We start from the raw sequence: 27,144 nt of genomic DNA, 5'->3' as shown, positions 1-27,144 counted from the left end.
CACCTGCATCTTCCGAGCACCAGTGCAGGTGTGGTGCCGAAGTCGCCGCTGACGGCCACCATGGATTGAGTTGCAAATTTTCTGCTGGAAGACTGCCCAGACATGACTGCATTAATGATATTCTGCGACGGGCTCTGGTTTCAGCAGGCATTCCGGCGCGAACGGAGCCTAGAGGAATGCACCACGATAACGACACACGTCCAGATGGTATCACCACTTTTCCCTGGGCCAGAGGGCTGTGTTTGGCGTGGGATGTAACCGTTGTCGACACCGTTGCCCGGTCTTACTTGGATCACACCAGCGTAAAAGCCGGAGCGGCAGCCGACCAAGCCGAAGTCGAAAAAGAGCGAAAATACAACTTCCTGTCAGGACGGTATGAGTTTGCTGCCGTCGGATTCGAAACTTTCGGAAGTTTTGGTACATCAGCCAAGAAATTGCTTAAAGAGGTCGGAAATAGGATCGAGTTACAAACAGGCGAGATTCGCAGCCACGAGTTTTTGAGGCAGAATATTTCTTTAGCAATTCAAAGGGATAATGCCGCTTCTGTCATGGGTACTGTAGAAAATGTTGTTTTGTTTAAGTGAAACTAACTCTTGATATTGTTATCATGCTATTGTGAACTAAAATTATAGTGTAGCGGTTGGTCACGCTCTTGCAAATTCACTTCACACTAATTTTTAATTTAGTGGGACCGGACCGAGCCCGAGCCGAACTTTGTATCGAGGTTATCGTTGTGCTTAGCTTCTAACTTCTAACGATGACGGAAACCATCACGATAGCCTACCGGTATCGTCACCGGAAAACCTACCGTGTGCGCACCTAACAGCCTACTGTATGTTATTCGTTGGAACAATTCCATAATTTCGATTACAGTACAGGATTATCCATACCGCTACAGGACAGTATATACAGCTAGAGAATTACCAGTGCAATTAGTCAAGTCGAACAGACGGCTTACCACTTGCTCAGCGGTCAGCGCCGTGTCCATCGCGCGCTGCAGGTAGAGGAGTGTCTGGTTGAAGAGGGAAACGAACAAGACTCTGCCCCATCCACCACCAAGAACCTGCTTGAGCAGCTGGGCCGAGACGCCGCCGGTCAGGCTGGACGCCGGCAGATGACACGAGCGGATGACGTAGGCGCCCGGCGCTACACATGGCGGACGGCAGTCGGCACCCGCGCGCACCTGCATCCAGGGCAGCAGTTCTTCCACGGTGCCGTGCCCGTGCGGCACTGGCACCTGCACCCACACAAACTCCTCGTAGTGGTAGGATGCGATGGGGACCGCCGTTCCAGGGTACCAGGTCCAGGCGGCGTTGGGATGGCGGCGCAGCAGTACCTCCACCGGCAGGCCCTCATGCTCGGCGTTATCCGCGCTGCACTCTCGTCGTCGTGGGGGTCCTGTGGGACTGGGAGTGGGGGGCGTCCCTCGGCTGGCTGGCGGGTCTGGAAGATACGTCCGTACTACACCAGCTGCACATGTACGCGCTGTGGGCCCAGGACACACTGCCAGTCAATCAGCATGCCGCCGTCCACGACGTTGACCACGTGGCCGTGCTGCAGTCGGCCGTCGACGAGGACTTCCACGGCGTTCCACGTCATCACACCGCCGCAGAATACATGCATTGTGCCCACTGTACAACCGCTCTGCGGGCTGCGCCTCGGCCAATGGCACGTGTCCGGTGTGCTATCCAACTGATTTCCAGCTGATAGCCACCAAGGTTATTAATCCTTGGTCACCTGAAATGTACACAAAACACCCTGCAAAAGCAGTATATGTGCGTGCGCACACTGAACACAGTGCCAAGTTGTCGACAGTCGACACTATGGGTATTGTAACAGTAGCCGATCTGGCTGCTGTTCTAGTGGGTTGGCGTGTTGACCGTACCACGATGTTGTGTGGGCTCACTGGGCTGTTGGGATGAAAGGTTGGCACGACCGGCAACGGTGCGGTCGTGGACGCTCTTACTGACTTAACGACGTAACAAGCGTAACAACGGAAGTTCAAGGCATGTTAATGACAAGAACAATGCAAGACAAAGAGCAAGGTTTAGGCAAGAGTTCAACAAGCGGAACAAGCTGATGCAAGCTGTAACAAGCAAATGCAAGGCTGAATTCTAGAACTTGTGAAGAAGAACAACTAGCCGGTAAAATGGACAGAAATTCATAACGAAATGATGAATCATACATAACTGGGGGGGTCTTATGGTTGTACAACTTCTATCGCTCCAGTATCAACCACTCCACCTCCCTTTACTACGGGAAAGATTTACCTTGCCGCCTGTATGGAAAACTATGCACACATCTCATTTCAACCGATGGTCCATCTAGATGAAGTACTCTGTAAATAAACTTGAATTCGTCCAATCATAACAGGCTAGAACGAACACTTGTATCAAGTCGGTTGTGCAAGACCAAGTAAGTACTTGCTTCTTGCAGTTGATCTGCACACGAGCCCAGGCAGGCATTGCCGCTTTCCAATAGCCACCTTCGTAGTGATTCGCGTCAGACAGAAGCACAACGGCTGACAGAACAGCTTCATCTTGTCAAAGGGCAAAGGGAGAAGGGGCAGTTGTGACTGTTGCTGCAATTCTGTTGATCGGCTGAACCGGGTCACGGTGTGCCGGATTATGAATTATTGTGATGTTAACTGAGAGAGAAAACGGCCGCTGTAAGTTGTACCATTCGGCCATCCGTAATTCTTCATCCTGTTGAATGGGCCGTGTTCGACTAAACAGTTACGGCAGAACATGATCATTATCCTAGCGGTCGTCTTGGTCTTGAAATTAGAATGTTATCATGAGTGAATATTTTCAAGAATTACGAGCCCGAACAGAGAGCGTTGTCGTATTGTAAATGTAGATGGAATGAGCGGTTGCCTGTTCAAGGCTCTTGTCTTTCCCTTGTTTGACTATTGTAGCCCAGTAGTTCGACCCAGTTTAAAAATTAACAGAAGCGCCCTTGAGAAGTGCGTGTCAAAATTCGTGAAACGTCTACGGCTGGGAAGTGCACGCGATGACCATTACGGTCGTTTACGAGAATGCGGGTTGGGACGCCGTAGAGTTGCGGCGTTTAAAGCATTCCCTGGTTCTTACGTACAAATTGTGGTTTGGCGCTGCACCGTGTGGTGAATGTGTTTTCGTGCGTTATGAACCCGTTACTGCCGTTGATTCTATTGCAGGCAATACGCGCCACGGAAATCGAATGGCCCGACATCCGTATCCGATTCAAGCGGCAGATACGACCTTCTCTGGGATAACTGTTCCGGCTAGTGATGAATCGTTCGCAAGTTGGATAGCCAAATTGTGGAATGAATTGGACCTAGACGCAACATCTTATCGCTCTGTACGGACCTTCCAGAAAGCCCTTGATGAAGTCCAATGGGATAATATTGCATGGATCACCGATCATTTCTCGATTGATTTTAGCCTTTAAAATATTCCAGTTGTTGTTGTAGCTGTTGTAGCACTGTTGTTGCTTTGTTTTTAAATTCTTGTTTTGGTTTCATGTTATGTTTGTCTATAGGTCTTGATAAGGAGTGATTCCTTGTGTCTGTAGACATTAAGCAATAAACCCTAAACCCTAAACTGACAGCAGCCCAACAAGTAGCGACCGCTGGTGACCTTTATAACGCAACAACTGTACTGTGTATTAACACTTCGTTGACTAGCCGTTTTGAGCAACGAGGCTGACTTTCTTGGTGGAAGTCACCCGAAGCATCCCATTGGTCAGTAAGATCTCCTGACCAGTCGTTCTTTTTGTTTTAATGAGATTTGGCCAATAACACTGGTGACTGAGACAAAAGAAATACATTAGCACGTGCGCCAGATTTACTGGCGAAGAAAGAATGCTTTTAATGGGCTGTTCTGCTTATCTGCTAATTGATCGCAGGCTCGCATTGCTTATGCACAATATTAATCAACCATCTAAGCAAAATTAATTTCCTGTTAATTTCTGGCAATTTACAGCTTTTATAAGCGTTTGTCATGGGCTCGCATCACGTCAACGGCTTTACAGAGACAAACAAATCTAAGACTTCCGATTTACTTTATAGGCGCAAACTAAAGGCATGCAGCAAGCAGCATCACTGTATCAACTACTGGGTAGATGCTATCGTTTCCGGCACAGTAAAAACAACAATAAATAAGCTGCTTTGTCGGAGCGCAACCTCTCAGCAGAATCGAATCATTCCGGTTGTGTGTAATAATATTAAAAGGATAGAACACTACTCTGTACATTGCAGAACTTTATTATCTGCAAATATACACGCACGCACATATAAAGCAGCGTTGACGTCCATTTCACAGCAAGGGAAAGAAGGGAAGGGAGAAATGCTTAGCGGTGAAGCCGGGCGGAGGTGTGCTCCACACGCCTTCAGGATGATCGGGAGGTCGGCGCCCTTTGGTCCGCCGCGAATGGACGTGGTTGCCTGGACGCGAATGGACGTGGTTGTGCGGGCGGGGCTGCTTGCTGAGGGCAGCGGCGTGACTGTGGCTGCCGTGCGGACACGCCTCCAGCGGACTGTCGACCGGGGACCTCCGCGGCGGGGCAGGGACGGTCTGGATTAAAGGGTAGGAGTAGAGGAAGGCGTGCGCGGCTAGTCGGGAAAGCGGCCGCTGCGGTCGTTCGTTCAACCTGCAATTACATGCACCGGCAGTAAAGATTTCGCTCATTTAGTTACCGGTCCCGTTACGCGTACAATTTCAGCATTAACGGCACGCGGAACGAAGGTCCGCCGGCGCCGACGGCCAGCTCTTCGCAGGCCAGACCGATGTCCTCCCATTCCGCGGGCGTCAACGCCCGGCAGCCACGGTTGACCGCGTTGAGAAACTGCCGCACTTGGCCGGCTTCCGGTTGCATACAGTCGATGGAGGCCTCCCACAAGTACACATTCAGGTCGTCGCGGACGTTCTCCTGCGAGCACCACAGCCCGGCGATGGGGTCGAAGATGGACGTTATCATGACCTTGTGCAAACGCAGCGTCCAACACGTCTTCATCAAATATCCCAGTTTGGCCCAGTCCAGGCGCTGTTGCCGGTGATTGGCGGTCAGCGGGTGTTGACAAGTGATCTTTCGCAGCCCGATTTCCGGTAGGCGGAGGTGTTTTAGCGACAGAAAGCGGTAGACGACCGCCTCCAGTGCCGGACTGAGTTCGCCGTCCATCAGCGTCAGAGACAATGTCCGCTGGTCGACGGTATGCTCCAGGACGTGGATCAAGCGCGCCCATTTTGGCGTCGGCTCCGGACCATCTTCTTCCGCATTTCGAATCTTCTGCAGGTCGATGGCCACGTGCCGACGATGGTCTGTCAGCGCGTCATACCACGCGGTACACACCCTGCAACGAACAGATAGCGCGTGACCTTTGCAACGAACAGACAGCGCGGGACCTCACAGAAATGTCCCTTTTTGACGTGGTTTTTGGATGTCGATAACTACATGCCTAAATCGCTTTAACTGGCTTTTTAGACATTACTGTAAGCGCTGACCTAACCTTAACATATGCAACGCACCTTCGAGCGTTAACCACGCTGTGGATGTCCCGGATGCTGCGCAGGACCGCCACCTGCAGCTCGTACGGCAGCCGACGCAGCCAAGAGCAACATCCGCCCGGGGCGGTGGCCTTCACCGCGGACACACAGGACGCCCGGACCAGTTCCCGGAGAACGCCTTCCGGGAAGCGCGCGAACCGGGCATGCGTAGCGTGGTACTCGAAGACCACCCGGACGTTCCGATCCTCCACCGCGATGCGCAGCGCGCTGGCCAACTACGGAACAAAGCTGGACAATATCCCGCACTGCACAGCTTTAGCACAGCGTGTACTTACCTCGGGGTTGTAACCGTTGCATTCCCGCATCAGCCGCGGCATATCCAGCTTGTCCGGACGCAGATAGGGATCCAGACGCACCACCTGCGGGACGACGTCGGGGAGGTTCACCGGGGACAGGTCATATAAGTGTGGTCTACCACGTGATCTCGGACATATACGGCGGAGTTGCACCGGCTGGACAAACTGCCGCCGAAGGGTGAAGGTGTCTCCTGCTTCCCGATCCGCTTCGGCCTCGACATAAACCAGACCGGAGGGACACCGGGCTCCGGCACAGACCACCCACTCCGGTCGAAACAAGAACGGACCGGCGGAGTCCCGGCGCACCGCGGCCATGACCGGCATCCCGGCGGTGATTTCGCTCCGGGGGAGCGGCTCATGTTGGTAGACTTTGGCCCAGGGAATCCACCGCGGGGGGTTGTTAGAGCAGGCCCAATCCACCAGGACGCGACCGCCCGGCCAGTCCACGTCGCACAGGAAGCCCAGGGCATAATTCGCGTCAGCCACCTTCACGATCACCGGGTCCAGGTGTCGGGCCAGGATCTGCCGGCAATCGGCAACCCCGAAATCCGGACTGCGCGGCCGTGGGAGGATTGGCGCGTCCCGGGCGGTGAGAAACCCGCGCTCGCGATAGGGCTGATTTTCAGTTGTCATTCTTCCCAGCATAACATTGCTTAACACGCAAGGAATGTTTAATTTCCACAGCACCTCCGACAGCAATGGCGACAGTTTCCGGGGGTTTTTTCAACATTTACTCCGGTTTCTGCTAACTGCTTACTGAGCGTGCACGGTACTAATCTGCTTTTCTCGCACGGAGCAACGCGCGTGACGATTAAGCGCATTCGTGTCATGGGAATTCGCCGGCTTTACTGTGCTTTTACTGTACGTACAAAGCCCGGATAATCCGTATCACATAAGGTGTATATATGCGGTAGGGGAATCGATAATTTAAAATACAGGAGCATTCAAAAGTGTACATACGGTTGTATCACGCGAAATCACGGTAAAAAGCCTGACGGCAGGTAAACCGATAGTCTGGCCCGTAACGCTCGGGTGTATCGTGCATGTACGTCGGCAAATATCCGATCACCTTAGCATGAATACTAAGCGTACAAAAAACCTAAGCACGAATGCCTAACACTGCCCTTTTAAAAGACACCAAAACTTTATTGTTCCACCATTTTTAATTGAAAGAGTTACAAAGAAACACGCAGTTTAGTGATAGGTTAATTTAAAATCTAGTAAGCAAATAATATGGCAGTTGGAGCCGTCGGCCGCGGCTACAGGCCAATGGTTTGTCGTCGCCGGTTTTCTTATGTTTCTCAGGTTTCTTACGTTGTGCTATTGTGATTGTGGTAGAAACTGCTTGAACCGCTGCACGCCGCGCTGGTACTCCGCATTCCGGACATGCTGCCGGCGCCGGTGGAATACGCGACGACGGATGAATTGCGGGCGTTAGGCGTGGACGAGTGGCAGGAGGTATTCAGCCAGCTGGACACACTAACGCGCACCCGGCTGCGCGCCGTCTGCTCCGCGTGGGACGACATCCTGGTCGCGCCGGCGCTGACGACCAACCTCGTCCTGCAGACCAGCGCAGCCAGTGCCCAGGAGCCCCACCTGCACTACACCCTCACCGCGCCCGTCTTCCACTGCCTGCGCCCCGCCACCAAACGCCTCATCCTCCATGACCGCGTCCGCCGCATCCAGACGACGGACTATTTTGTCCTGACGGACATAATTAAGTACGTGGGAGGGGAGCATCCCGGGATCCATCTGGACAAGTTCCACATGGTGGGCCTCACCCTGACTATGAGCTTGAATTAACCGCTGCGCAATGGGTGTGAGATGACATACAGCCGACCACGGATCCGCGCTCGTCCGAAAGCAATGGCATCATCAGCATTTATGACCTTTAATTTATAACGGCGCTGCTTTTTTGTTTTCGTATGGTGCCTTTTGTGGATAACGAAAAAATCCTGAGTTGGTAGACGCTACTTAATATGATACATATTTAAAGACTGCAAAAACAGCCAAAATCGTTGGTGTTATCAAATCTTAGGTCGCACATCCAGTGTTTCTAAAACAGCAGCAGCATTTCCTTCTAACATTCCTCCGTCGACTCTGAATCGTTCGAAGTAGTACCACGCGAATGCGCCTTTTCCTGTATTAATGGCCTTGCATAAATTGCCTAAGAAAAAGTTTATTCGGCAACAGTCCGTCCACATTGCAGTAAATATTCTTGCGCAAATATAACCCTAGATTTTTAACAGAAGGAACACGCACCCAAATTCGTTAATGACATTCATGATGTAACGTTAATGCCATTCATGATTAATGCCATTCATGATGCGTGGGCTTAATAAAAACAAATAGCAGTATTTGTATACGCTTCCGCTGTTACCGATCTATCAGCTCCCGTTACAAGAAAAAGTATCCGGGTTCACGGACTGTATTCCTTGAGAATACCCAGGTTTAAGCAAGAGTGTTGACCTGCCTGTTTACTGACAATGTGCACTGATCCCTCCGCGTTCGGCACATGCAAATGTAGTTTCGCGAAGATTTGACACTCGAATAGGGTGTGTTTGGTGTAAATTTTTGCCGGAAGTTTACGAATTAAATTGAGCGTTGAGACAGCACTAGCACTTCCATGTACGTACATCAGTACATGTATGGAAACAGCCGCACACATTTACTGTACGATACTTTTATACTTGATATACACTCAACTGGCTTAAACACGTGTTTGATACGACTCAGCAAAAAACGTCGACTGATCGTAGTACAGTGCCTTCTTCATATGGCGTACAGCTTCATATGGCGTATAGCTTCATATGGCATAATCAACTGGCGTATAGCTTATACTCTGTTAAAATGACGATCAGCGTCAGCATTAGCTGTTAGTCTTTATATTTTTGTAGCATTTCGTAGTGCATTGGCTCCAAACATGACAAATGCAGATCTCTTCGAGCCATAGAAGTATGAAATTACTTAAAAATTCTCCACTTAGAATTAATATCGTACTTTTCTTTTCTACTTTTTGCCTTCCTGGACCTGTGGACGTCTCCGGCTTTTTTATTCGGATTTCTCACAGAGTTTCCTGTACATCACTAGCTGTTACTCGTAGTTGTTCTCGGACTACACTAAGTGGTACACAGGTATCTGCAGTTCACTCTCATTATTCGAGATCAAAGGTCACTTCTTGCTAGAGCTTAGGTCGCACACAAGTCTTATTGATCGCCCTCTGCTTCCATCTGAGCCTGCCGTTGTGTTACTTCTCGGCTACCATCTGGAGACACGCCACGGATGTATGATTCGTCTTTTCTACGTCGACTGGATAACCACACCGGGTTCTTCAGGGTTCCAAACAGGGATTCCAAAATATAGAATTCCACTCCGGGTTTTACTGCAACTGATTGGGATAAGAGCCGCTCTACCGATGTTGTCGTGGTCGGTAACGATGTAAACAGATCAGTGTCGCAGAACCTTACTTACCGTATGTGTCAGCAGGAAAGGTCGCCCGTCCTTACGTTCATCATACAACCTTCCCCTCTACACGATACCGCAACACACGCCTGCCATTTCTGGCCAATTCGACACAGGCTGGACTGACTGGTTTTGCTCTTATTCCACGGCGGCGCGGCCGTTAATGCACTGTTGCGGGAAGTTAGCTTCCTTCCGGCTGCATGCAGTCGATGGAGACTTTCCTGGGGCAGAGAGGTTGCCGAAGGCCCTCTCCTGCGTGCACTACAGCCCGGCGTAGATGCCTGCCATCATGATGTTTGCCGGTGCAGTGTCCGGCACGTCGGAGTCGAATAATCCAGTCTGCCCCCATCCAGGCATTGCTGTGGGTAGATGGGTAGTCAACGGGTGCTGCCCGGTGACCTTTCGCAGCGTCAGCATCGGTAGCTTGCCCTTGGAAGCAGATGATGCTGTTAATATGCTGGTTACTCCACCGCCGCAACGCTTTCACAGAAATTCCTCAGGCTTCCCGTTTAGAAGTGCAAATTAAAGGCGTGCAGTATGCTGTAAGAGTCAGCTAGTCGTCATCAGTTCCGGCCGCCGTTGTGATCGAAATTCCAATTGTATGACATCGTACTGTTTCAGGATTATGGCGCCCGTACAGCCAGTGGCCGCCGGTGCCGACGGTTATTTCCTCACGGGCTAGTTCCTCGCAAGCTCGATTGACCTTTTCCCATTCGTCGGCGGTCAGCGGACGGCAAATGCGGTTGACGACGCTGAGTAACTGCCGCAGCTGTCCGACTTCCGTCCGCAATGTACAGTCGATGGAGGCGTCCTTCAAGAAGACGTGCAGGTCGCTGGCGACGCGCGGCTGCGAGCACAACAACCTGGCGATGGGTTCGAAGAGGGACATGATCGTGATCTTTGGCAGGAGCAGCGTCCGGCACGCTTTTGACAAAGTATCCCACTTTGGTCCAGTTCCGACGCTGCTGAGGGTAATTGGCGGTCAGCGGGCGTAGATAAGTGACCTTTCGCAGCACGATCAGCGGCAACCTGAGGCTCCTTTGCGGAAAGGCAGCGGTGGACGGTCTCCTCCAGTCCCGGATGTATGACGCCGTCCATCAGTGTCAAGGACAGCGTCCACCGGCCTCGAGGCTCGCAACGATCAAAATGGTGGGGAAGCCGGCCGACGCATGGCATCCATATATGCTGATAAATGATACAGCTTACCGGAAATAGATCACGTAGCTGCGTTGCTGGGACGGCGGTTGTAGCGGTTGGACGCGGTGACACCGAGCGGCAGGGGGCTTCCGGCGGCCGATTCCGGGTCCGGAGGTCAAGAGCAATTTTTCGCTGGGAGCGGGAGCAACGCGCGCACCCATACCGAACAGCAAGGAAATTGTTTCTGCACGTACAAAATGCAGGTGTGCCATATACAGCACAACACATGTTTATATATGCGGCGAGGGATCGATAATTGACAGCTGGAACAATTACACCTGAATATCTATACTTCGAAGTATTACTTTTCGTAGCTGTACTGGTACCAACGCTTTTCTATCACTTTTTCAGTGGTGTGTCTTCTGGTGCGAGCGTGAGGTTTTTTGCACCATTCAGTCCAGCAGCAGCGATTAAAACAAGTAAGAGCGAACAAGTAAGTGGCTGCCGTGGGTGACCTTTACAAAGCAACTATGCCGTGTCTGAATAAAATGTAGCAATTTTACTATATAGTATGTACGATGCTGATAATAAGACTCATTATTTTTGGCTGGTCTTGTTTATCGTTATTTAGTCCGGCAACCCAAAGCGTTTATCGTTGTTCATCTTGGGCGACATTCAGCACGACAAATTCTTTACAGAACATTAACAACTATCAGCAGAAAATTAATAAATGTAAGTAAGGCTTCTCGTTTTCAGGCGCGCAAATCAAAGGCATGCAGCAATCAGTATTAGATACGTCATACGTGTTATCATTTCCGGCCGGTACAGTAAAAAAATGAGGAATGCAGTGCGCAGTACATGTCCGCTTAATTACTAAAGCGATATATGCTAACAGTTTTAACTACAAGAGAACTAAAACTAGGTCCGTTACAGCACAAGCTCATAGCGAAATACAAGGAGAATTACGAGTATACCGGTTTGTATGATGTATCCTACGTCTAACGGTATACGGATGAGCAGAACAGCGGCCCATTTCACATTAAGGGGAAGAAGGGGAGGGAGGGATGTCTAGCGGTGAAGCCGGGTGTGTTAACGTTCCACACGCCTTCGGGATGGTCGGGCGGCCGGCGCCCGTGGGCCCGCCGGCGGCGGGACTGGGCGTGGCCGCGATGGGGCTGTCTGGCGGCGATAACGGCGTGGCTGTGGCCGTAGTAGCAGACTTCCTCTGAACTGCCGGCCGGGGGCGGGGACCTCTGAGGCGCGACGGGGGCCGACTGAATTAGCGGGTAGGAGTAGAGGAAGGCGTGCGCGGCCAGTCGGGAGAGCGGCGGCTGCGGCCGCTCGTTCAACCTGCAGTTATATATACACCGGAAGCAACCAGCGGATGCGAAGTAATAATCATACATTTACTGTGTTAATGGCCCATATAATATTATATGGTCTGGTGGTAGTAAGTCTGGCTTTAAGGATTGTATGTCCCGGGTTCGATTCGTATTCTAGGTTGGGTAACTTTTATCCCATAAAATCAAACCAAAAAAAGTATAAAATTTTCCAGTAGCCTGGTAAGATATCGCCATTAAAAGGGGTTGGCTACTGTAGTGCGATAATAATAATAACAATAATAACAGGCACTCTCTTTACCCGTACAATTTCAGCATTAACGGCATACGGAACGCATGTTCGGCGCCGACGGCCAGTTCGTCGCAGGCTAGACTAATGTCCTCCCATTCCGCGGGCGTCACCGCGCGGCAACTGCGGTTAACCGCGCTGAGAAACTGCCGCAGTTGACCGGCTTCCGGCTGCATACAATCGATGGCGGCTTTCCCGACACAGACATCCAGGTCATCGCGGACGTGCTCCCGCGAGCACCACAGCCCGGAGATCGGTTGGAGGATGGAGAGAATCGTGACCTTTTGCAGATGCAGTGTCCGGCACGCCTTTGCCAAACACCCCAGTCGGCCCCAGTCCAGGCGCTGCTCCCGGTGATTGGCAGTCAGCGGGTGCTGACAAATGACCTTTCGCAGAATAATCTCCGGCAGCCGGAAGCTGTTAAGCGACAGGAAGCGGTAGACGACCGCCTCCAGTGCCGCACCGACGCTGCCGTTCGTCAACGTCAAGGACAGTGTCCGCTGGTCGACGGTGTGCTGCAGGATGTGCATTAGTTGGGCCCACTTGGGTGTCGGCTGACTCGGCTCCGGTTCATCCACCTCCGTTCCCTGGAAGTGCCACACGTCGATGGCCACGTGCCGGCGCTCGCCGGCCAGCGCGTCATACCACGCTGTACATACCCTGCAACGGATAGGCAGCGAGTGACCTTTTTTGGGACGTCCCAAGTAAACGCCACTACGGACCTGCGAGCGTTGGCCCAAGTGTGGATGCCCTGGATACTCCGCACGACCGCCACTTGCAGCTCGTACGGCAGCCGACGCATCCAGAAGTCACTCGGGATGCTCACGCGCGGTCGACCGCCCACCGGGAGTATGCAGGACCGCTCGACCAGCTCCTGGAGGAGGACTTCCGGGAACCGCGGAAACCTGACGTGGCAGGCGTGGTACTCGAAGACCACGCGGACGACCCGGTCCTCCATCGCGACGCGTAGGGCGCTGGCCCACTGCAAAACAACGACTTATTCAACTTCCCGCTGTTTTTACGGCGCGCTTACTCACCTCCGGCTTGTAATCGCTGCAAGCCCGCAGCAGCCGGGGTAAATCCAGTTGGTCCGGATGCCGGCCGGGATCCAGACGCACCACCTGCGGGTGGATGTCGGGGTGGCTGCTCGGGCTCACGAGCGACAAGCCGTATAAGAGCGGTTCCCGGGACGATTTCGAACACCCCCAGCGGAGTTGTACCGGCTGCACAAAACAACCCCGAGCGCTTCCGGGATCCCCATCCGCGTCGGCCTCGACACAAACCAGGCCGGAAGGACACCGGGCACCGCTGCTGACCACGCGTCCCGCCTGAAACAGGAAGGAACCGGCGGAGTCCCGGCGCAACGCCACCATGACCTCCATATGCATCGCGGTGGTGATTTCGCTCCGGGGGAGCGGCGCATGCTTAAAGACCTTGTCGCAGGGAAACCACCGCGAGGGGCGGTTGAAGCATCCCAAATTCACCAGAACGCGATTACCCGGCCAGTCCACGTCGCACAGGAAGCCCAGGGCGTGCTTCCCGCCGTCCACCTCCACGATCACCGGGTCCAGGTGTTTGGCCAGGATCTGCCGGCAGTCGGCAGCCCCGGCACCCGGGCTGGGCGGGGGCGGAGGGATCGGGGCGTCCCGGCAGAGAAACCAACGTTCCGCATAGACCAACCGTCGGGGCTGGTTTTCCGTGGTCATTTCGTCGAGCACAACCGGCACTTTAATATAAACTGACCGTTAATATTTTCTACAACACCGCGGGCGATAGAATCACGACGGTCTACAGGGTTTATTCGCCATATACTCGGGTTTCTTGTTAACCGTTTACTGAGCGTGCCCGGATCTAATCTGCTTTTCTCGCACGAAGCAACGCGCGTGACGATTAAGCGCATTCGTGTCATGGGAATTCGCCGACTTTACTGTGCTTTTACTGTACGTACAAAGCCCGGATAATCCGTGTCGCATAAAATGTATATATGCGGTAAGGGAATCGATAATTTACAGGAGCAATCAAAACTGTACATACGGTTGCATCGCGTAATCACGGTAAAAAGCCTGACGGCTGGTAAACCGATAGTCTGGCCCGTAACGCTCGGGTGTATCGTACATGTACGGCGGCATTCCCATCATCCCATGTAACCGGAAGTTGCAAGAAATTTGACAGCGTTGCCAAACATTTCAGTCGCCGGAAGCACTTCTTTCTGGGAAAGAGATATCTGTTCTGTTTCCTTCATGAGTCGTTTATGAATAAAACAATTGCCAAATATTTCTATAGGGTGGCGCTGACAGGTGACCTTTCGCAGCTGTATCGCACCATCACTGGCAGAGGGAGCCTCTCCCCGGAAAGACAGGGCTCCCGGTTTGGTCTCCGCCTCCGGTCTCCTCTTGTCCCGGATTGATAACGCCGTCCAGAACTGTCAGGCAGCCTCCACGGGCTGGCGTGGTGCTCCCGGATCGCCGTCAAGTCCGGCAGTCGGTGCGTAGTCCCGTAACCGTTTCCGGGCGGCGCAGCGCTCTGTGAATGGACTTTCCAGGTACTGCGCAGGGAACCTACCTACAGGCTGTACGAGAGCCAACGGAGCGAGGGTCGTGGCTCCGAGGTTCCCAGCATTGGGACCCGGGATTCGGCTGGAGCGTTTCCATAGCCACAATAGCCTTTCAGCGGGCTTTACTCTACCACTGAAGTTCTTGTACCACCTCAGCGTTTTCTATAACTTCTTCAGTGGCGTGAGTTCCGGTTGCGAGCGAGGTAGGGTTTCTTGCACGATTCAGTTAACAGCGGTTAAAGTAGTCGACGGAGCGGTGACCTTTATGAGGCAAATATGGTATGTATGTATTAATAATGATATTAATTTAACATTACAACGACAACGGCTGTACCCTCCCGGAAAAAGTGAGATCGTAGCGTGTTGCGTTGATATGACTCCACATATCAACGGAGCACGTTAGTATGTCCGCTCTCGCATTGGCCTGTCGAGCATTTATCCGCTCTGTGAGTGGCCAGGTTTCACCCAACCGTATTTGCGCAAAACCACTAGGCGGGATTGAAACACTAACGCTAACTGGCACAATATTATCCAATTGGGAAATAAATAGCCAAACAGCACAGCATTTTAAAAGCAGCAAATGCCAAACAGTTCTTGCAAAATTGTTTAATAGTAAAAACAATTAAAATTTGTTGGAGTTTTTGTTGCGACCTAGTTTTCTTTATAACTTAATTGTCCATTTGGTGTTGGTGGTTTATTTAGACTGTTTTTTCATTTTTTATCCGTAAAGGAATACGGTGCAGATGGGACAAGTTAGTGCGGAGCTCCGCTGACGGAATAGCACCTAAAACCAGCATCGACTCATAAACAGTCTACACTGTGGTTGTCTCTAAAAGAAAAATGCAAAATTGCAGCGATAAACGCAGTAAACGTACCTTTGTGAATCGCTGTTTGAAGAAAGGCAGCAACAAGGAGCTCCTGTATGTTGAGTCGTTGTGGTCCCAGTTATCTGTCCATTCAGACATTTAGAAGACGCTATCGCACAGTTCTTACTATGTAAAGCTTGAAATCTACCTTTCATAATAATGGAAATCATCATGAATAAAAGGAGCTCCTACGTTGAATTCCAGGCGAAGGTTCTTCACTTGTGGAATGTTTGCATGAGATGAGTAAGTTTTATCGCTCCTACTCTGAACATCAGCTGTACTGGTGCAGACGTTGGAACTGCGACGTGCCTTTACGTGTTATACTCATTACTCCGTGTGAGCTCAGCGCTGCGCTGCACGTCACTTAGTGCGAGTGAGTGCAGTGGCCCGAACTTGTACGAGCAGGCGCTGTACGAATTATTCCCTTAGTGTGACCCTAACGAACCGTGCATAACGATGTTCTTGTAACTCACTAGCGGAACTTCTTCGTTTTGACGGAAGATTTTATTTCCGGCAGGGGTACAGCAATCAAATTCATATAAGGCGCAAATAAAAGGCATGCAGTAGTCAGCATCAGCTATGTACTATCATTTCCGGTCTAGTAAAATAATAGGGATAAGCGGACTACATGCTCGGTGAAACTCTAGCGCTAATTGCAACAGTTTTCAGCAGTTTTAGTGGAGCAGAACTTTACAAGGAATTAAAATGATGCCGGTGGTATGTGATGCTAATAATATATAGTAAAACGCTACTGTATACTGTTAATAGCATTAACATATCGTCAACGTATGCGCATATAAAAAGCAGCGGCCCCTTTCACAGCAAGGGAAAGAACGGGAGGGAGGGATGTTTAGCGGTGAAGCCGGGAGAAGGTGTGCTCCAGACGCCCTCGTGCTGGCTGAGGTGCCGGCGCCCTTTGGCCCGCGTGGGGCGGGAGTGGGCGTGGCTGTGAGGGTGGGTCTGTGTGTTGACGACGCCGGCTTCCATCGAGCCGCCGGCCGGGGATCTCCGCGGTGGGCCGGGGGCGGTGTGAATTAGCGGGTACGAGTAGAGGAAGGCGTGCGCGGCCAACCGGGACAGCGGCGGCTGTGGTCGCTCGTTCAACCTGCAGGCCAAAAGCGGGCGAAAGAGTTTTAAACAGCGAATATCTATCCAAATACAACGGGGAAACGCGATTTGTGTAATGGGTACGATCCCCGATCAGAATAGCATAGAGGAAGTGTTTCTTTTGTAAACGCCGTTTTGTTCTGGTGCATAGTTTGTACTCGTACCATGATACATATTAAAGGTTTCTCGCACCTGCAGTACGCCGGAAATAAATGCAAATTTGATTAATACTTTTTGTATATAATCAACTAAAAAATCTGTCCGAATTAACGTGAGACGGGACAGTACACAACACACTCATAGCATTACCCCGCATAATCTCCAAACTTTATACGCTAAGCACCAAACTCCTCGCGCGTACTTACAATTTCAGCATCAACGGCACCCGGAACGAATGGCCGGCGCCGACAGCCAGCTCGTCACAAGCCAGACTGATGTCCTCCCATTCGGCGGGCGTCAGGGCGCGGCAGCTGCGGTTGACCGCGCCGAGGAACTCCCGCACTTGATCGTCGACCGGCCGCATGCAATCGATGCACACCCTCCTTAAGTAGACATCCAGATCGGCGCGGACCTGCTCCTGCGAGCACCACAACCCAGCGATGGGCTCGAAGAGGGACGTCATCGTGACCTTTTGCAGATGCAGTGTCCGGCATAATACGCTGAAATTGCCCAGTCGGCCCCAGTGCAACCTCTGCTGCCGATAAATGGCGGTCAGCGGATGTTGACAAGTGACCTTCCGCAGAACGATCGCCGGAAGGCAGACGCTCTTTAGCGACAGAAAGCGGTGGACGACCGCCTCCAGCGCCGGACTGAGGTCGCCGTCCATCAGTGTCAAGGACAGCGTTGACTGGTCGACGGAATGTTCCAGAACGTGGATCAAGTGCGCCCACCGGGGCGCCGGCTCCGGACCACCTGCAATCCTTTGCAGATCGATGGTCACGTGCCGACGGTGGCCGGTCAGCGTGTCATGCCACGCGCTACACACCCTGCAACGAACAGATAGCACGTGACCTTTGCAACAAACGGACAGCGCGTGACTTTAAAAAAACGTCCCCTTTTTGACATGGTTTTCGGATCTCGATAACTACACGGTAAAATCTCTTGAAACTGGCTTTTTCGACATCATTGAAGGTCTGACATATGCAACGCACCTTCGAGCGTTAACCACGCTGTGGATGTCCTGGATGCTGCGCAGGACCGTCACCTGCAGCTCGTACGGCAGCCGCCGCAGCCAAAAGTCCAGGCCTCCGCGGGCGGTGGCCGTCGCCGCGGTCGTGCAGGACGCCCGGACCAGTTCCCGGAGAACGCCATCCGGGAACCGCGCGAACCGGACGTGCGTAGCGTGGTACTCGAAGACCACCCGAACGTCCCGATCCTCCACCGCGATGCGCAGCGCGCTGGCCCACTGCAGAGCGTACCTGCACCATGCCCTGAATTGTACACTTTCTGCGAAGCGTATACTTACCTCCGGCTTGTAATCGTTGCAGGCCCGCATCAACCGCGCTAAATCCAGTTGTCCAGGACGCAGGTCGGGGTCCAGACGCACCACCTGCGGGTCGATGCCGAGGAGGCCGTAATCGCTCACCGGGGACAGGGCGTGTAAGTGCGGTTCACCACGTGATTTCGGCCACATCCGGCGGAGCTGCACCGGTTGGACGAAGTGCCGCCGAAGGGTCGAGGGGTCTCCCGCTTCCCGATCCGCTTCGGCCTCGACATAAACAAGACCGGAAGGACACCGGGAACCGGTGCAGACTACGCGCCCCGGCCGAAACAGGAACGGGCCGGCGGAGTCCCGGCGCACCGCGGCCATGACCGGCATCCCGGCGGTGGTGGCGCTCCGGGAGAGCGGCTCATGCTGGTAGACTTTGTCGCAGGGCAACCACCGCGGCGGGCGGTTAGAGCCCCAATCCACTAGGACGCGACCCACCGGCCGGTCCACATCGCACAGGAAGCCCAGGGCGTGCTTCCCGCCGTCCACCTCCACGATCACCGGGTCCAGGTGTTTGGCCAGGATCTGCCGGCAGTCGACAGCCCCGGAACCCGGGCTGGGCGGGGGCGGAGCGATCGGGGCGTCACGGGCGCTGAGAAACCAGCGTTCCGCATAGACTAACCGTCGGGGCTGGTTTTCCGTGGTCATTTCGTCGAGCACAACCGGCACTTTAATATAAACTGACCGTTAATATTTTCTACAACACCGCGGGCGATAGAATGACGCCAATCTCCGGGGGTTAATCGACATATACTCGGGTTTCTTGTGACGGTTGACTGAGCGTGCCAGGTCCTAATCTGATTTTCTCGCACGGAGCATAAACGCGTGACGATTAAGAGCAGTTATACTTCATGGGAACGTACAGAACACAGATAACCCGTGTAATTGAATATATATGCGTCGAAGGAATCGATAATTTACAGGAGCAATCACAGCTGTACATAGCTTGTATCAAGTAACGACACTAAAAGGCCTGACGGCAGGTAAACCGATATAACAAATAGAGTATGGTTTGGGGCGATATGTTGCACATGTACCGCGGCACTCCCATGTAACCGCAAGTTCCGGGAAATCTGGAAGCCCAGCCGGCAAATTCAATCGCCGGAAATGCTTATTTCTGGAAACTGGATATCTCTTTCATCCATTAGTGGCTTGTGTTTTTCCACTGGTACTTTTCATGGATCGTACCAGTTCGGATTTGGCCAGAGAAGCGCGTTCCACGGCTTTATTCTCCAGCAGCGATTTATCTCGCTGTCAAGGCGGGAATGCTACGGCTGTGTTGAGTCTGTTGACTACGTTAACTTTTAACCCCGAGAGAAAATTATTAGAGAATTTGGTTGTTTTTCATTGTTTAAATTTTATATACTGCACGTGTACATAACATGCCGTACGTATTGTGGTTGCGCTTGCAGTTAATGTTACGTAGAAGAATACTGGCTGCTAAAAAAGCTTTATGTACAGTTAGTATGTTGATGGCAACTATATAATTAAACCCATTTTATAACCGATACTATTACACGTTTTCTTAGTGACCTTTGTGTACATAGATAATTTTATAATCGAGACATGTAATTATCTATGTCAGTGAACTCTATATATAACCGATTTCATCAACGATATAAAAAGCATAAAGACCTTTACATACATAAAACTGTATATTTTTTACTTGGCAGTGGCCCATCCATAACGCAAAAACCTTGCGCTGGTATGCACTACTCAAAATGATTTTGAATTCAAACACTGATATAGAATATAGATATATAAATGTAATATATATAACTACTATATATAAGCTTAAAGTTTGGAGATTATGCGTGGTAATGCTATGAGCGTATTGTGCACAGTCCCTTCTCGTGTTAATTAGGACAAATTCTTTATTTGATTGTATGTATATACTGGCTACTGAGTGGCGCTCATTGATGTACATATTGAAAAATAAATTACATCATTATAAACTACATACAGTGCTTACGTTATTGACCTTCATATTATATGACTGCAAAATTTTTATATACAGCATTACAAGGTTATCAGTTATGTACAATTAATATATATATACATATACGATATACAGATATATCTTGACCGACTGTCTGATTATATGCTGTAAATATTGCGAGTAATTATTTATTTGGGTTGCTTCTTGTCGTTGACTATATACCAGACAATTATCAAAACAAGCGCCTGACTGAACGGCCTTAATGTTAGGGCATTCTAACTGGAATAATTTGCCTGCATTATGAATGCCGGCTGTGGCGTTTAATAAGCTTCCGGCCGTGAATAACAAGAAGCTGACGCTATACATATCACAAGCAATACAATCCATCTTTTGAAATGCAGTGGTGTGTCGCGCTACGAGGGAAAATGGCAAGCTAATAACCGGCGGAACCCGTTCCGTTCAACACAGCGATTCATATCAGCTATCGTTGTAGTGCTCAACAAGACCGCTGCGGCACGACAGACGTGTTTACACTGGTTGGCGCAGCACATGATCGGATGGAAAACACAGCAATCAGCATCATCAAGGCATACACGGTATACGTAGCACCATGTACAGCGCAGCACACGGTACTTGCATTTTAAAACGTGCGAAACTCTAAGCGTAAGACAGCGCAACGGCACAACGTTGCGCAAATAACAATATTTTCTTTTAACGGGACATTCAATACTCCCCAACACGCTGGATAAAGACGCTGGTATATTAAGGTACGGTATCTGTTTATATATGCGGCTCTCCTCCTTCTCACAGCTTTGCGCAAGAAACGTTCCGAAGCGGGGATGGTATTAATTTTCGTGTTCGTCTGCGTGCCTAGGGTTTTAGCATGTGCGTAGTTGACAAAAATATCGGTACAATATAGGCAATATAGCGTACCTGTTCTTTGCAGCTCCCATATTTTGATTTGGAGGAAGGAGAGCGTGCCAATCTTCCATTCAGTTAGCAGAAGTTACATCGTTTATCCTGGTATTAACCGGTTTGTTGTACTCCCGATACCAACGGAACTTGCGTACACCACTGCAATCATCGGATTCGGAGATGGACGCCGTCCCGGTGGTGGTGGCCCGACGGCCGCTGGACAGCCTGTCCGGGCACATTCATCATGACCGGGCCGCCGATCATGTGGACGCCAGCGAGGTACATATATGCGTTGGACGTCCACCCGCTGCACATATATATATTTTAAGAATGACAGCTATATATATCGTATACAGTACTGTACATATATTTTACGAATGACAGCTATATAAAATTATATCATATACAGTATATACATTTTAAGAATGACAGCTATATATACGTATTTTACATTACATATAACTAACTGCATGTATAGATATTTTTTACGCAGCATTAGCATAATATGTGCACCTGTATTATATATGTGTCCCTGCAGGCGTTGCTGCTGCACCCCTCCAGCGACCACATCGACACGGTGGAGCACTCCGTCCTGGCGGACGCCGGGGGCCTGTCCCCGGAGGATCCCTCGCAGTACTTCAACTACGCCTGCGCCAAGGTGTCCACCACCGCCAGCGGACCCTCGTCTCTCCACACCGAAGCCGTCTGCATCGAGATGGGCCCACTTCCGGCGCAACCGCATCCCCGAGGTACGTGCTCCTGTCTTCGTCCTCACTTGACGTTGGCACGCATACCAACTGCCGAACAGCGGCATAAGAAAACATAAGAAAACACGGAAAATTACTCAGTGTCCCATCCGTTTCCCGACTACGCTCAAATAAGTGCATATATCACACGTCTGACGATAATTATAAATAACATTAACACTGCACTGTTGATCAACATGCTACCAGCACGTACAACGAGATACCGTTCAGTACTGCCATGTTATTACGCTAGTTAAATAACGCTCGATTAGGCGAATTTGCTCCGGTCCCGGGCCTTATCGGCCGCGCTCGTTTTCCCTTGACAATAGGTCAGCGTCAATATATGTTTGCAGCGATAGTGCAATTATCGGCCGCTCAGTAGATAACGCAATTAAGCCGCATCATGCACACAGACAACTGCATTTTCATTCGCACACCAGCGATTAATTATTACTACGACCATCACTTGTCATCATAACAAGCAACGTACCCAACCCAGTTTCCTCTTTATTCACTTCCCATTTGTAGCTCCTAATTCCCCGTCTATCGCGGAATTTTTTCTACTACTTTTCTTTATATATACGGTATTAATTTTTTTCTGACCCGATTATTATCCGGCTGATTGATTTTTCCAATTAAGTTGCGGATTATTTAATATCGATTAAATATATAAAAAATGAGTATAACGGAGGGCAGCGTGGCGGCGGTGGAGCGGCCGAGCGAGATCGATCTAAAGGTCATCCGCTCGGTGGACTCCACGGGGCAGGTGCAGCTGGAGCTGAACGCCCCGGGCCACGCCCACCGCGCCAGCACCGCCGGCGCCAGCAGCCACATTAACCCCGCCTACGAGTGCGAGTACACGGACTATTCGGCAGGTGTCGGCGTCAAAGCCCTCGGCTGGCTGACGTGCCCGGTGGCGCTGGTGGAGGAGAACGCGCCGCTGCCCGCCATCTCCGTCTTCGCCGACGCGGACGCCACGGACGAGCTGGAGCTGGTGGTGCACACCAACGGCGAGGGCACCGCGCAGGTGGGCGGGCCGCGCGTCGTCTCGTTGCGCTCGCAGGGGGCGCTGAAGCCGTCGGTGGCCAGCTTCGAGGGGGTGTGTATTAAGCGCGCCGGACTGTACGTCGTGGAGGTGCGGTGTGTGCGGCAGCCGGAGATATCCCTCGTGGCCGACCACCCCACGGAAGTCGGTAAGGACATTCGCTGGGTCAACTTCAGTTTTTCTTATGTTTTCTTATGCTTTCTTGTGTATTTAGTGACGCGCATCGACACCCACAGCCCGCTGGACGACGTCGGCGTCCCGGAGGAGATGGGACTGGCCGGTCGCGTGCACATGTGGGGCGGCGGTTAGGAGACACTCGCCGATGAACCCGCTCGATGACCAATAGTGGCCAATGTATTTTTCCGGTTATATTTTTGTTAATTCCATTTTATTGTCAGTAAGTGGTCTGAAATCGAAAATATTAATACGTGCACAGTTACTTGAAGTGTTTTAATAATTGATTTATAATAATACGCTTGTTACGAATAGATGGCATAATTTGATATTACAACGACATGAGGATCAACTTAATTACTTTTTTAATTTAGCCGGCAGAAATGACGTTGATTCACTGAGACTTCCTTGTAACAGCCTTCTGCTAATGTTCTAGTTCAGTCTTCCGGTTTGTGCTTTGTAAATAAAATGGAAAGTAATTTTAATGCCATTGAATTCATCGTCCGTCTTTCGTAAATACATTATACAGATACGTGTACCTCGTATAACGTATTTATATAAGTATCGTACTGACTTTACTTGTAAAAGCGTAAAAAAGCGTCTATCAAGACCGCAATACAAATTCATGAGTCGGATGAATAATCGCGCCTAAGAAAACAGTCAGAACACCACTTTACAACAATCTAACAACATTTCAACAAATAGAACTCATACACAGACGATCATTGCACATATATCTGTATGAACACAAACGTCACGCTCCGACAGCCGGCATTTCTTCAGGTGGTCAGCGCGGGATCGGCGATGCGGCCGATGAAGAGCGGCACGTCGAGCTGGTTGTGCCAGACCAGCAGCAGGAAGGGCCGGTTGGCCTCGAACGCCGGGCTCGGCACGCACAGGAACTCGGCCGAAAACATGGTGGCCACGCTCGACCGCACGCCCAGCTCGTCCACCTCTACCATAACGTATAACGTTAAATCCCGTTAAATCCTACCCAGTACGACAGCAATTCCCAAAATATTAAAAAAATTCTCAACCTCACAAAATCATCCTAATTCAACTTATTTCTCACAAAAATAGTCTGAAAAGAATCTTGCTCAAGGAAAATCAACCCCCAAAAAATTCAAATTATTCAAAAAACGCATTAAATCCACCCCAAAAGTATGTAGTAAGTACGAGGCGAAATTTATTCACAAAAAACGATCACCGCACAAAAATATGTACAAGTTCTTAAGATCATTCAAAAAGCTAAAAAACAAAATCGAAAATAATAAAATCAAATCAAAATCAAACAAATAAGTACGAAAAAATTAACAATCAGTTTAAAAAAAAACCCTTGTTAACTGAGCCACTCACCGAACATAATTCTAAAAATAATTTAAAAATTTTGTTCAAAAATTATAGGTAATCCAAAATATGAAATCGAAAATCAATTTGAAAAAACCCGGTACAACTACTCACCGAACACGATATTGTGGCGGAACTCGGTGACGCCCTGCAGCGGGCACTCCTCGAACATGTCCGAAAACCCGGTGGCGGTGTTGTTCAGTTCACCCAGCCCCAACGCCTCCATACCGCGTCGCAGTTCCACCTCGCACGTAATCCGGAATTTCGGCAAGGACAGCGCCATGCCATAGCGTATACTCTGCCGCCGCCACCCGCGCAGCATCTCCACACTAAGACTCTCCTCCAGCTGCCGCAGTGCCTTCCCGCCCGCGGCCGCCGGTAGAATACACATGACGCTGTACCGCTTTTCACCGGCCTCCATAATCACCATCTGCGGATCCGTCGCCGCGGTCTTCTTCATCACGTTAAACGACGTCCACGTCGTATTCCCGGATATCAAAAACGGGACTGTCTTCTGACTGCCGTCCAGGCAGGTAAACACGCCGTCGCGGGTGTCCTTCTCTTCAAACTGCAGCGCCCACGGCGCGGAGAACGTCAGCAGATTGATTATAACCAGACTGGTTTGCCAATTATCAAGAACGCTGCTCATACTGTCCACCGGCAGGCGGTCGGCCATTTCGCTACTGGCGTATTTATTCAGAAACTCCGCATACGCCGCCCGGGCGGCGGTTGCGTTCTCAAAATCCACGGGTAAAAACACCACATCGGATTTGTTGAGCATCGCGTCTTTGAACGACTGTTTCAGCGTGAGGCGCTGGCTGTACAAGACCGCGTTGACTTGGCTGAACGCCGCGTCACCCGCGACGCAGGATAACGCCGCGCTGACGTCTTCAATGCTGCGCCCGTCGGGACACAGCAGGGCTAGAAGATCCTGGCGCAGTTGATCGCGGGCGCCGAGCAGCAGGGCGAATAACACGTGCTGAATGGAGTAGGGGCAGACGATCAGGTTGCTGCTGGCGCTGGGCGGTTGCGCTTGCGCCACGGCTTGGAAAATCTTTACAGCCACATCGGGATGCTTGTCCATGTTTTCCCTTGGTTTCTCGTCTCCCGCGCTGTTTTGAAGGCGGAAAGAAGCGAAGATTGGAAAACAGCCACAACAAGTTTCCTCTCTGTCCTTCGCATCAGCAGTCCGATGACGAGACTTTGCAGGATTCCAGGGCATTGATTTACCGTGAGCAATCCCCGATTTTCCAGTTTCCACACAGCTCAGCCACCTGCGCGCAACTTCGAAACTGCGCGTACATCCGGAACACACTTCTCACAAGATCAGAATCAATCTGTTTGCCTCGTGGCATCTTTCGTCTAAGACAGACCACAAAAGATATTTGAAAAGCATTCACATAAAAAATAGAAATGAAAATGTGCATCCGTTGAGTTAACGTTTGCACTGCAAGAGAAGTACAGGGATCCGGGCAGGCTCCCACAATTTCAAGTATCCGCCGCGTTGGACGTGCACTACTGTCTGTACGCAAGTGGCCCGCTCCCTGTACACTTCAAACGTGAGCAAACTCGTCTGCCAAATTTTGCAAACAGATGTAATTTTTACTGCAGGATTTTTATTTGTTCAAAACGTTTGTCGCAGTTAAGATGCCCCGCGGTAAAGCAATTGATCCCGATCTCGTGAAGACGGTTTATCGGCTGTATGCGCAGTTCAAGAGTTATTCGAAGGTGGGGGAACTGTGCGGGAAGCACAAATCGTGGGTGGGACGCGTGATGCAGCATTACGATCAGTCAACGGGTCTGCAGAAGACGGCGCACCCGCGCGGCCGCGCCACCATCATCACGCCGGAGAAGGAGCGGGAGCTGGAGGCCTTTTTCCAGGAGAACCCCGACATCAGCAATCGGAAGGCGGAGGTGGTGGTGGGGGTGAAGCGCGGGACGCTGGGCGGCTGGCGACGCAAGCGCAGCAAGCAGCAGCGAAAAGTCAAAGCTGCTGCCAACAAACCAGCTCCAAAGAAGTCTTCCACCGCGTCTTGATTAGGTAAGCAATCACGTTGCGATGGATATACCGATATAGTTGATTGCGAGAATATTTTTTTAACAGTTCCAATGTCGGCAGCTTGGGCTGTTTTTGAAATATTTCTGTTTCGGAAAGAAACTGGCTGGAAAACCGAAAATAAATCGCCAATTTTTTAGAAAATGAATTTTTCAGGTTTTATCCGTTTATTTTTTCGAATAGTTTTTCTGTGATATCAACAAGGAATTAACAATTATAATTATTGATCCGTCGTATTTTTCAACAGTTAGAATTCCCGTTGTAATTTTTACTGGAAATATCGGAATTTAATTTTGTCAGGTGTTTCTCCATGTAGAATTATTTGAATAATTTAGTTTGTCTTAATTTCAAAGCGTTTCAGTTTGTGGAAGCCCGGTTTGATTTGGAAATGATTTGATTTGGAGCTGGAAATATCAAGCCTGTCATTTGTTCGATAGGTCCTTGATAATGTGGCGATGGAGAAATAAATTCCCCTGGGGAAGGCCAAAATGTGGCCGCCCGCGAGATTCAACGCGCGGGCCGTGTTGTTGCGGATGTTTTCCCCTCCTGGATGCTTTCGGCTGCGGGATTAGCGCTGTGAAGCGCCACACGGCCATGGGAAGCCCTGGACAATGTTCGTACATCTCGCGGAGGAACGCCAGATAAAATTGTTTCCAGTGCAATTTTTGCCTACTATTTTTTACTAATTTAGCGTACAATACGTGCTGTTTTTTTTTGAGAATGCAGCACTGGGATTTTTTCCCTAGTTTGGACTGCTCTGTTGCGTGAAAATATTTTGAACGTACTGCAAAAATGGAGTCTGCCTGTACGAAAATAATATGTAAAGCGTCAACTGC

General features: G+C 50.7%; 5 protein-coding genes and 1 long non-coding RNA gene across 10 annotated transcripts; 2 read left to right on the top strand and 4 right to left on the bottom strand.

Moving 5' to 3' along the window:
- Positions 1 to 11,187: 11,187 nt before the first annotated feature.
- On the bottom strand, positions 11,188 to 13,458 carry LOC129592378 (uncharacterized). The gene is made up of 4 exons (XM_055488397.1): positions 13,108 to 13,458; positions 12,793 to 13,052; positions 12,089 to 12,730; positions 11,188 to 11,791 (listed from the first exon to the last, which is right to left on the bottom strand). Exons 1-4 carry the CDS (start codon positions 13,456 to 13,458, stop codon positions 11,476 to 11,478), a joined length of 1,569 nt encoding a protein of 522 aa, XP_055344372.1. The 3' UTR covers positions 11,188 to 11,475.
- LOC129592432 (uncharacterized) lies at positions 13,285 to 19,006 on the bottom strand. 3 transcript variants are annotated; one of them, XM_055488471.1, is made up of 4 exons: positions 18,063 to 19,006; positions 17,749 to 18,002; positions 16,963 to 17,583; positions 16,098 to 16,595 (listed from the first exon to the last, which is right to left on the bottom strand). In XM_055488471.1, the coding sequence occupies exons 1-4, from the start codon at positions 18,732 to 18,734 to the stop codon at positions 16,307 to 16,309; spliced, it is 1,836 nt and encodes a 611-aa protein (XP_055344446.1). In that variant the 5' UTR covers positions 18,735 to 19,006; the 3' UTR covers positions 16,098 to 16,306. The 3 variants fall into 3 exon arrangements, with proteins under 3 accessions (XP_055344445.1, XP_055344446.1, XP_055344444.1); XM_055488470.1 differs by lacking the exon at positions 16,098 to 16,595 and adding an exon at positions 13,285 to 13,796 and having other exon boundaries at positions 17,749 to 19,006; XM_055488469.1 differs by having other exon boundaries at positions 17,749 to 19,006.
- A 1,316-nt stretch (positions 19,007 to 20,322) lies between these two features.
- LOC129592491 (uncharacterized) lies at positions 20,323 to 21,915 on the bottom strand. Its single transcript, XR_008690981.1, has 3 exons — positions 21,454 to 21,915; positions 20,959 to 21,247; positions 20,323 to 20,895 (listed from the first exon to the last, which is right to left on the bottom strand). It is a non-coding gene; the product is annotated as an uncharacterized LOC129592491 (long non-coding RNA).
- Positions 20,610 to 23,400, top strand: LOC129592488 (uncharacterized). 2 transcript variants are annotated; one of them, XM_055488533.1, is made up of 5 exons: positions 20,610 to 20,792; positions 20,972 to 21,219; positions 21,479 to 21,689; positions 22,562 to 22,879; positions 22,946 to 23,400. In XM_055488533.1, exons 2-5 carry the CDS (start codon positions 21,121 to 21,123, stop codon positions 23,038 to 23,040), a joined length of 723 nt encoding a protein of 240 aa, XP_055344508.1. In that variant the 5' UTR covers positions 20,610 to 20,792; positions 20,972 to 21,120; the 3' UTR covers positions 23,041 to 23,400. The 2 variants fall into 2 exon arrangements, with proteins under 2 accessions (XP_055344508.1, XP_055344509.1); XM_055488534.1 differs by having other exon boundaries at positions 20,791 to 20,910.
- On the bottom strand, positions 23,387 to 25,687 carry LOC129592487 (uncharacterized). The gene is made up of 2 exons (XM_055488532.1): positions 24,367 to 25,687; positions 23,387 to 23,860 (listed from the first exon to the last, which is right to left on the bottom strand). Exons 1-2 carry the CDS (start codon positions 25,472 to 25,474, stop codon positions 23,685 to 23,687), a joined length of 1,284 nt encoding a protein of 427 aa, XP_055344507.1. The 5' UTR covers positions 25,475 to 25,687; the 3' UTR covers positions 23,387 to 23,684.
- On the top strand, positions 25,202 to 27,140 carry LOC129592490 (uncharacterized). 2 transcript variants are annotated; one of them, XM_055488535.1, is made up of 3 exons: positions 25,202 to 25,811; positions 25,895 to 26,293; positions 26,746 to 27,140. In XM_055488535.1, exon 2 carries the CDS (start codon positions 25,900 to 25,902, stop codon positions 26,287 to 26,289), a length of 390 nt encoding a protein of 129 aa, XP_055344510.1. In that variant the 5' UTR covers positions 25,202 to 25,811; positions 25,895 to 25,899; the 3' UTR covers positions 26,290 to 26,293; positions 26,746 to 27,140. The 2 variants fall into 2 exon arrangements, with proteins under 2 accessions (XP_055344510.1, XP_055344511.1); XM_055488536.1 differs by lacking the exon at positions 25,202 to 25,811 and having other exon boundaries at positions 25,834 to 26,293; positions 26,670 to 27,140.
- The last annotated feature ends 4 nt before the right edge of the window (positions 27,141 to 27,144 follow it).

The sequence above is a fragment of the Paramacrobiotus metropolitanus genome, unplaced genomic scaffold, assembly GCF_019649055.1.
Source record: "Paramacrobiotus metropolitanus isolate TYO unplaced genomic scaffold, Prichtersi_v1.0 Parri_scaffold0000052, whole genome shotgun sequence".
Lineage (NCBI taxonomy): Eukaryota > Metazoa > Tardigrada > Eutardigrada > Parachela > Macrobiotidae > Paramacrobiotus > Paramacrobiotus metropolitanus.
Note: the sequence above shows the minus strand (reverse complement) of the source record. Positions and strands in the feature narration are given on the sequence as shown.